The 10,581-nt window shown below is 34.9% G+C and overlaps 1 protein-coding gene across 2 annotated transcripts; it reads left to right on the top strand.

The window, feature by feature from the left end:
• On the top strand, window positions 5,756-10,282 carry LOC18779808 (probable leucine-rich repeat receptor-like protein kinase At1g35710). Of its 2 annotated transcripts, XM_020565352.1 has the most exons (3): window positions 5,756-6,559; window positions 7,403-9,199; window positions 9,290-10,282. In XM_020565352.1, the coding sequence occupies exons 1-3, from the start codon at window positions 6,178-6,180 to the stop codon at window positions 9,682-9,684; spliced, it is 2,574 nt and encodes an 857-aa protein (XP_020420941.1). In that variant the 5' UTR covers window positions 5,756-6,177; the 3' UTR covers window positions 9,685-10,282. The 2 variants fall into 2 exon arrangements, with proteins under 2 accessions (XP_020420941.1, XP_007214055.2); XM_007213993.2 differs by having other exon boundaries at window positions 5,756-9,199.

Below are 10,581 nucleotides of genomic sequence, written 5' to 3' on the forward strand. Positions count from 1 at the left end.
ATACGCAACACTTCTTCTCCTTTTAATGGCTCGGGAGGCGTGCCATATTCAGGTTTCTCATTAAAAGCTGCACGCTGCCTCCGATATGGATGATTGATTGGTAACCATTTTCTACGCCCAATGTAACAAATTTTGTGGCCATTTTTCAGCCTGTGACTAGGTGTATCGTCGCCGTATATTGGACAAGCTTTATATCATTTAACGACACAACCAGATAAGTTCCCATAGGTAGGAAAATCATTAACAGTCCACAGTAATACACCTCTGAGTGTAAAGTATTCTCCTATATGTGCATCATACACTCCTCTAATCCCATCCCACAAAGATTTTAAATCATCAATCAAAGGCTCTAAGCAGACATCTATATCATTTTCAGGCTGTTTAGGACCGAAAATCAATAAGGTCAACATCATGAACTTCCGTTTCATGCATAGCCATGGTGGGAGATTATATGTAACTAAGATAATTGGCCAACAACTGTATCTGCTACTTAAAGAACTGTGGGGATTGAATCCATCAGATGAGAGAGCCAATCTCAAGTTCCTCGGCTTTTTACCAAATCATTATCATCCATCCCTACTTCTTCATAAACAAAACTGAACCTGCTTTGCTCATCTTCTTCCACATTTCTACTAGCATTTGTAGTCCATTCCCAAGGTTCTCCGTGCCAAATCCAAATCTTATAGCTTTGGTCAATTCCATTAAAGTATAAGTGGTCCCTTATAATTCCAACTCCAAACAATCCAATATTCCCACATTTAACACATGGAAAACGAATATGAGTTGTATTTATAAGATTTTCTACAGCAAAATTAAAAAATCCTTCCACACCTAACTCATATGCCTTCGATCTTCTATCCGCATGCATCCATGACTTATCCATTTCACACACTATAAAATCATACATATAATAAAGTGAAAAGACCAGCAATGAAACACTACTATATTGACAGAGAAGAGAACAAAGTGGGAAAAAAGGAAAAAAAAAAATTCCACAATAATCAGACGACGATTTTTACAAAATAATCGTCGCGTAACATAGATTAAGACGACAGCATGTATATTTACCGTCGTCTTTAAGCAAACAACAAGATATTTGTTTTCTTTTTGAAGAACATGTCTGGTTTATGGTCGCCTAACAACAACGGCGGGAGTAAATAAAAACCGACGTATAATAAACATATAGACGACGGTTGGTTTGGTGGAAACCAACCGTCGTCGTGGTTTACAAAAAATCAAAGCCTAAAATCCCCATTCCATTTCAACGAACCCTTAACAGAATGCAAACATCAAAACATAAAAGAACCCATAGCTCCCAAAACATAAAAGAACCCATATTAAGAAATCAAAGCTGAGAGAATATACAAACTAATAGAATATTTAGAGAGATCTAAGAGAATATACAAACTAAGAGAGTGTTGAGAGAATATATACAAACTAATAAGAGAATATTGAGAGAGAGCTGAGAGAATATACTTACATGGATATTAAGAGAGAGCTGATAGAAAATATCAAATGCTTGAGAGAGTTCAGAGAATATACCCAATGCTTTGAGAAAGAGCGAAAACTTTAAGACAAATTTACGTTGAAGAGAGAGAAGGAAATACTTTAGGGTTAAAGGGAAATTCTGAAATCCCGGTCAAAAATTTCAAAGGACCGTGTTTATTAAAGACGATGGTAAATACAACACAATAGTCTTTTAATTTCAAATTTACAACGACGGTTATGTTACAATTACGCCATTGTATACGTTTTGACGTCGCTCATACAAAAACCGATGTCTAAAATATTACATAATTAGCTTTGGTGTGCGTTTCCTGGGATTCGAACGTGCGTATTGACCAAAAAGAGCGAAAACAAACCGGTGTCGTTTCAATAAAACCAAAACCCTAAACCCTATATTTTACAATAATTATAAAAAAATACACAAGTATGAGAAAAATGAACTGAAAATTGCTACGGAGTCCTTACAACAATGCCTTCTATATTAGTAGGCTAAAATCTATATTAAAGAATTTTCAATTTTATGACCACAAATGGATCACATAACCTTAGGGTTATGTTATAGAAAGTATAATGACTATTGTGCTTTGTCTCTAAATCTTTTTCACTTTTGTTATCACTTGTAATTTTGAAATCTAAAATTAAAATTTTTAGGCTAGAAGGGGGTAGATATTGTCTCCATGAGTGCATAGAATTTATCGGTTTATTTTTCGGATTTTTGTTGAATATATTATGAATATTAGTAATTAAATAGAAATAAAAATATTTTTCACATTAAATTTTATAAAGATTTAGGGGAGATAAAATTTTTCAATGAGTGCATAGTAGTTGTCAGTTTATTTTATGGAATTGGTTTGAAATTATTATGAATATTAGGAATAAAATATAAAAGTCATAAAAAAATTAAATGACAAATGTAGATAACCGACGTTGCATCAGTTTACAACGACGTTAAATAACATATAACGTCGTCCTAGAAACCATTAGACGTCGCAATGTAATCACCAACGTGGTTAGGGAGTTACAACGTCAATCGTATTTCAATAACCGACGTGGGTATAGTTTACATCGTCGATTATTTGTAAATAAACGCCGTTGTTTATAAATACAACGTCATATTTTAACCTGTAACGGACGTTGTATGTCTCTACAACTGTTTTCGTAGATTACAGTTTTATAAATTAACTGACGTGTATATCAACCTTAAATGACGTTTTTGAGATATGCCGTCGATGTTTTCTTTCCCGCTATAAGAAGACGGCGGTTTTCTATATATATAAGACGTGTAAATAAAAATAAGACGTCGGTTTTTTGGAACAATTTAAATTTTTATGATTTATTTTTATTATGAATATTTTTAATTAAATACAAATAAAAATATTTTCAACATTAAATTTTTTAAAGATTTATAGGACATTAAATTTTTCAATGAGTGCATAGTAGTTGTCAGTTTATTTTATGGAATTTGTTTTGAAATTATTATGAATATTAGGAAAAAAAATATAAAAATCATACAAAAATTAAATGACAAATGTAGATAACCGACGTTGCATCAGTTTACAACGACGTTGAATAACACATGACGTCGTCCTAGACATCATTAGATGTCGCAATGTAATCACCACCGTGGTTAGGGAGTTACAACGTCAACCTTTTCTCAATAATTGCCGTGGGTATAATTTACACCGTCGAGTATTATGTTTATAAATGCAACGTCATATTTTAACCTGTAACTGACATTGTACATCTCTACAACTGTTTTCGTAGATTTCAATTTATAATTTAACCGACGTGTATATCAATCTTAAATGACGTTTTTGAGAAATGTCGTCGATATTTTCTTTCCCGCTACAATAAGACGGCGGTTTTTTATATATATGAGACGTATAAATTAGAATGAGACGTCGATTTTTGGGAATTAATTTAAATTATTAGGATTTATTTTCATTTTATTTCATTCCACGACATAAATATTTTATACAAAAAAAACACTAGAAACAAAAATAAATTTCATTTGATTTTTTTTATGAATGTTTAATTAATTACCAAAAATATGTTTATATACATTATCAAAAAATTAAAATAAACCTAAACATTTTAAAAATAAATATATACATTATCACTTATATATTGTTCTGTAATTGCTTGTTCACGAATTCTGCCCATTCCAGCCTGACTTCGTCAATATGTTCTTGAGTATAGACAATTGGTTCCTTTTTCTTGTCAAACTGCAAATAAAGAACAAAAACCGACATGTTACAAATAATAAAACGACGGTTTTGAAAGAAAACATCGTGGTATTAAAATAAAGAAATTATATCTTAAATTTTACATTCTTCTCAAATGCTAGGCCTGCATCATGAATTATATCTCTCATGAAACGCATCACGTAATAGCCACACTCTACATTTGTTGGTTGTCTAGGAGTGCCTTGTAGATTTTTCCATATGGGTGATTTACGTGATGATTGTTTGCCTGTGTGAGAGTTATACATTTTGATTGAACTGTTTCAAGAAAACAAAAAGTGTTAATGACAAAACTAAAAATTAGCATAAAAAAACATTAACCGTCATGGTAAAAAAGTTAAGACGACGGTTTTGTAAAACAAATGACATCGTATTTTATTTCAAATGTCGGAAAATAAGAACCGTTGTTGTGTATCATTCTAACGTCAGTGACGAAGAAAAACAACGTATAACCAAAGTTGTTTTTAAATGAAAGTTGAATAGAAAAAATTAAAATGTCCTAAAATGAAAAACACAAACGACGTGGTTTTTCAATTAAGACGACAGTTTCAAGAAAATACTAACATTGTAATTGATTTCAAACTTCGGTTATAATATACTGTCGTCTTGTTTTCACTACAACGTCGGTATTTGAAAAAGCCGTAGTATCATTCAAATGCAGAAATAAAAAATCTTAGATTTTTATAAATAAACTTACGTATTCACTATATTTCTCATGTCCTCGTCAACAGAGCGGTTTGGCAATGAATCCATGTAATAGACAGTCTCCTTAGCTGGTCTCATAATTATTAACACCCAATGACCCCTACACAAAATGATCCATATAAATTAAATATACTACAAAAAAAAAATATTACAAGGAGCAAGTATAGAAGGGGACTAACCCTGGATTATAAGGCACCAAGTAAAATTGATCTCCATCTGCATTTTTCAGGCGGTTTGAGAGATATTTTGAACGGTGAGATACGTTCCAGATTGAGAGCTAACTTGTCCAGGGTCCACGAGGCCAACAAGGTTTACCATATTTGCCATTTTTAAATAGTCAAATAGGTACCTAATTAAATATATGAAATTCAATTAAATGAGATTTTAATTTAAAATAAAGGAAATGTAAAAAAAACAAAATTTCCTTTCTGGCTGGAGATGGCCTTACTAAATCATATGGAATTGGGTTAGGAGTGGCACTAATTACTAAAATGTCCTCGTTGTTAGGTTAAAGTAAATGAAGAATTTGGAATTTTTAAAATTTTGTGAGGATACAATGGGTAAAAAAGATGAATTTCTAATAGGTTAGTTTTCCAGGAATTAGAATACCACATCTCACCCAAAAATTGAATTCCTCCAAAATCAGGAATTCAATTCTTAATTTTGTATAGGCCTCACTTACTTTTTAATTTATTGATGTGAAGTAAACACAAAAATCCTTCATATGTGGAATTTAATTTTTACGAGAATTACAATTCTTGATTAATAAACACATTATGAAAGTTTTTTTTTTAGAATGTAGATATTTGTAAAATCGCATAAATATCCAACCCACTTTCTATAAAACTAATTCTTTTGTTTTGAAATGTACGTAGGGCCACAACGACCCAGGTGAAGTAACAGCCACTCCCACGTCTCTTTGGCCTTTTGTCAAGCGCATACACCAATAACATCCAATCAAACTCTCACTTCTATCAATTTCATTCCATTCAGTTCCAACACAAAATGCAAAATTTCCAAAAAGACTCTGACTCTGACTCTGACTCAAGGGTGTGAAAACCCCAAAAGTCTTCCCAAACTGTCTTCCAATTAAGAAAATGAAAAAAAAAAAGGGAAGACCCTAAACCAAGTCTTGAACTTTGAAGACTTGGATTTTAGTGTGGAAAAGAGAATAGGCCACATAATAAAATCATGAGACTTGGAATGAAAAAATAAAACAATAATTTCATTGTCCAATGCCATGGTTTAACGTTTTGTATGTATAATGTGTTTTCAGTTCTAGCCAGAGTGTGGAGGAAGTAAGTTAGTGGGAGTTTTCTTTGGCTTTGGGAGAGAGATGTGCAAGTCTGTGAGGTTGGGTTCTTGAACCATAACTTTTCACTAATCTGTTTTTTATTTTTTTCCCAAAGACTCTTCCCTGTTCTTTACTCATTACTCCATGAAAGTTTTTTTACAAAGTAGATATTTGTAAAATCGCATAAATATCCAACCCACTTTCTGTAAAACTAATTCTTTGTTTTGAAATATATGTAGGGCCACAACGACCCAGGTGAAGTGATAGCCACTCCCAGGTCTCGTTGGCCTTCTGCCAAGCACATACAATGATCAACCAATAACATCCAATCAAGCTCTCCCAGGTCTCATTGACCCAGGTGAAGTGAAAACCCCAAAAGTCTTCCCCTCTCCCCTTCTCCCTTCCTCACTTGGACTTAAAAGAAAAGTGATGGTAGAAGAGATCCAAAAGACCTATAAGAAAGGCACTGCCCATAGGTATAGCACACAAACAATAACCATGAGATCTTTAACTTCCGGTAAAGTATTCTTCATGGTTTATTGCCTTACCTTGTTGTATGTTTCATCACCGCATTGGGTTGCTTCTGCTACTTCTACTACTGATACTGAAGCAAAGGCTCTTCTCAATTGGAAAGCCAGCTTATTTCAAAACAAAGCCCTCAATATTCTCAACTGGTACCCTCCCGCTCATAATGCCAACAATTCTTCCACCAATCCAAAAGCAAATACAATCCCGTGCACCTGGACCGGTGTTTCATGCAACACAGCTGGAAGTGTCAACAAGATAAACCTTTCCACTTGTGGTATTCAAGGTACGCTACATGAATTTTCATTCTTGTTCTTCCCTAATCTTGAATATCTTGACCTCCGGATGAATAAACTCTTTGATGTCATCCCACCTCAAATCAGTTACCTCTCCAAACTCGACTATCTTGATCTCTCTCTCAATCAATTGTCCGGGAGAATCCCACCAGAAATCGGACTCCTAAAAAATCTTACCCTTCTCGATCTCCATGAAAATACATTTTTTGGGGATATTCCCAAGGAAATAGGCAACATGAAATCTATTGAGGAACTATATTTGTATAAGAATAAAGTCAACGGTTCAATTCCAAGATCATTATGCAATCTAACAAGACTTGCCTATCTTTACCTCTATAAAAATCAACTTTCTGGTTCTATTCCCAATGAGATAGGTAATTTAAAGTCTCTAGTAGATCTACAGTTGTCCTCCAACACTTTAAGTGGTCACATCCCTCCAAACATTGGTAACTTACAAAAATTAAACACTTTGTACTTGCATACCAATAAACTCTCTGGCTATATTCCCAATGAGATAGGGAACTTGAAATCTCTTATGGATCTTAATTTGGGTGATAATCAATTAAGAGGCTCAATTCCAAGATTTTTAGCAAATATCTCAACCCTTACCAATCTTTCCGTCTTTGGTAATCAACTTTCTGGCATTATTCCCAATGAGATAGGTAATTTGAAGTCTCTTGTAGATCTACAGTTGTCTTCCAACACTTTAAGTGGTCCCATCCCTCTAAGTATTGGTAACTTAAAAAAATTAAACACTTTGTACTTTCATAACAATACACTTTCTGGTTTGATTCCAAAAGAGATAGGGAGCATTAAATCTCTTGTGAACTTAGGATTGAGCGGCAATCAACTGCACGATTCAATTCCTACTTCATTTGGTAACCTGAGCAACTTGGAAATCTTACATCTACGGGATAACCGACTTTCCGGCTCCATTCCCCAAGAGTTAGAGAATCTCAAGAATTTGATTCAATTGCACTTGGATACAAACCAATTGTCTGGTTATTTGCCTCCAAATATTTGCCAAGGTGGAAAGCTTACAAACTTTTCAGTGTTCAGAAACTATTTGACTGGACCTATTCCTAAAAGCTTGAAAAATTGCACGGGCTTAATAAGAGTTCGTCTTGATCAGAACCAATTTACAGGCAATATATCTGAAGACTTTGGTGTTTATCCGAATCTTGATTTTATGAACATAAGCAACAACAACTTGTATGGAGAAATCTCACACAACTGGGGACAATGCCCAAAGTTGACAACCTTGCTAATGGCAGGAAACAACCTTACTGGTAGCATCCCACCTGAGATAGGAAATGCAACCCAAATTCATGTGCTCGACCTTTCTTCAAATCATTTAGTTGGGTTGATCCCAAAAGAATTCGGGAAGTTGTCTTCATTGGTGAGGCTGATATTGAATGGAAATCAACTTTCGGGTCGTATACCGTCAGAATTTGGATCATTAAATGATCTTGAATATCTTGACTTGTCAACCAACAAATTCAATGAGTCGATTCCGAGCGTTATAGGTGACTTGGTCAAATTGCACTACTTGAATTTGAGCAACAACAAGTTGGCTCAAACAATTCCATTTAAGTTAGGGAAGTTAGTTCAATTGAATGACCTGGATTTAAGTCATAACTCACTTGAAGGTAGGATACCATCAGAAATGGGTAGTATGCAGAGTTTGGTGAAACTTGATCTTTCCCACAACAATCTTTCGGGTTCCATACCATCAAGTTTTGAAGAGATGCACGGCTTGTTGTACGTTGACATATCTTACAATCACTTGGAAGGTCCCCTTCCCAACATCAGTGCATTTCGAGAAGCTCTGCCAGAAGGATTAAAAGGGAACAAAGGATTGTGTGGCATAGTCAGAGGTTTGCCACCCTGCAATGCACATGGCTCAAAAAAAGACCAGAAGTTCCTATTCTCACTTCTAGCAGTAATTGTTTTTCTATCTGCTTCCTTTACTATTGTCTTTGTAATAGTGCAAAGGAAGAAGAAGCATCAGGATAAAGCACAAAAAAACATGAATGAAGAAATATCTTTTTCAGTTTTAAATTTTGATGGAAAGTCAATGTATGAGGAAATCATAAGGGCAACAGAAGATTTCGATCCCCCATATTGCATTGGGAAGGGAAGACATGGAAGCGTGTACATAGCAAGTTTGCCATCTGCCAATGTAGTGGCTGTGAAGAAACTCCATTTGTTGCAAAATGACCAGAAAAATCTTCAAAATGAGTTCTTAAATGAAGTAAGGGCACTCACGGAGATACGACATCGGAACATTGTGAAGCTCTATGGTTTTTGTGCACATAAACGACACTCATTTTTGGTGTACGAGTATCTTGAAAGAGGTAGCTTGGGCGCAATCTTGAGCAAAGAGGAAGAGGCTAAAGAGTTAGGGTGGAGCAAAAGGGTGAATATTGTAAAAGGTGTAGCTCATGCCTTGTCTTACATGCACCACGATTGCTTGCCACCGATTGTACATCGTGACATCTCAAGCAAGAACATTTTGTTGGATTCTGAATATAAGGCTTGTGTTTCAGACTTTGGCACTGCTAAGTTTTTAAATCCAGACTCAACTAATTGGACTGCCGCTGCAGGCACATTTGGCTACATTGCACCAGGTAATATTATCATATGCAATTTCTCTGTTCTCTGTACTTGTGCATAATTGATACATGATACAATTTCTTCTATCTGCTTTTTCTGAGCAGAGCTTGCATATACAATGAAAGTGAATGAGAAGTGCGATGTTTATAGCTTTGGAGCTGTCACACTGGAAATAATTATGGGAAGCCATCCAGGAGATGTTTTCTCATCTTTATCATCCGGGGCGTCATCATCGTCCTCATCTGCATCACTTGCCCATGAAATGCCAATTTCGGATGTTCTGGACCAACGCATCTCCCAACCCACAAAACAAGAAGCATGGGAGGTGGTGTCTCTTGTGAAGATAGCATTTGCATCTTTGAATCCCAATCCGCAGTGTCGTCCAACAATGAAAAAAATTTCTCAACTCCTCTCATCAACTCAGAGGCTACATTTGCCAAAGCCATTACATATGACAACATGTGGTGAATTGCTTGCTGTTGATGGATTCACTACCTGATCAGGACATGTGCTGCTTTTCTGTATTTGACTTCATTTGTGTCTGCTTTGTTCTTATTATTCTTAGATGTTTGGCTTATTGTATTCTATTTCATGCCCACTTTTGTCTTTTGGCTCATGCTTTAATAAGGGTTATTGGTATGTAGAACTTTTTTTGCTATCTATGTATGTCTCATGTTACCACCTAAAGTATTATGAATTTGTTGCAATATTGCAATGTCAAACTTTTCGTTTATGGTTAATTACATTTTTGGTCACTGAATTTTCGCTCAAAATCAAATTTGGTCACTGGATTTCTATTTTCCCAATTTCATCACCGCATTTGCAATAGTTAACAAATTCCGTCAGTTTGTTTAATTAAAAAATATTTAATATTAAATTAAAAATAATTAACCTCAATATAAAATTTAATAATTAAAAAAAAATCATATCCCATGTTCCCCCGGTTCCGTCGTCAGCCCCCTTCCCCACACCTACCCAACAATACCCAGCCCCACCATCCCTTCTCCCTGCTCCCACCACCACTTAACCCCTTAGGCCTCTCAAACAGAAGTGGATCCGATATCCCCAAATTGTGTCCCTTCCCTGTACTTGTTCTAAATTTTCAACATATGTCCTCCCACACAGAGCCTAACACTTTAACTCATATTAAAAATAATAAGAATAAGCTTATGATTTTATGGGACTAAGCTTATTGTCTATTTTGAATATGGAGGGTTGATTTCGAGTAATTTGAGATTGAGGAGTATTGCCGATTGAGACAGAATGCCCACGTGATCAGGTTTTCCCCCAAACCACGTACAATACATTTTCAAAAAAGGGTTTAGGGAGACTTTAACGAAGTTTTTCTTGATTTTGGACTATGAAGAGTTGAATATTATTTAGTAGGGAAATTAAA

This window comes from Prunus persica, chromosome G6, assembly GCF_000346465.2.
Source record: "Prunus persica cultivar Lovell chromosome G6, Prunus_persica_NCBIv2, whole genome shotgun sequence".
Classification (NCBI taxonomy): domain Eukaryota; kingdom Viridiplantae; phylum Streptophyta; class Magnoliopsida; order Rosales; family Rosaceae; genus Prunus; species Prunus persica.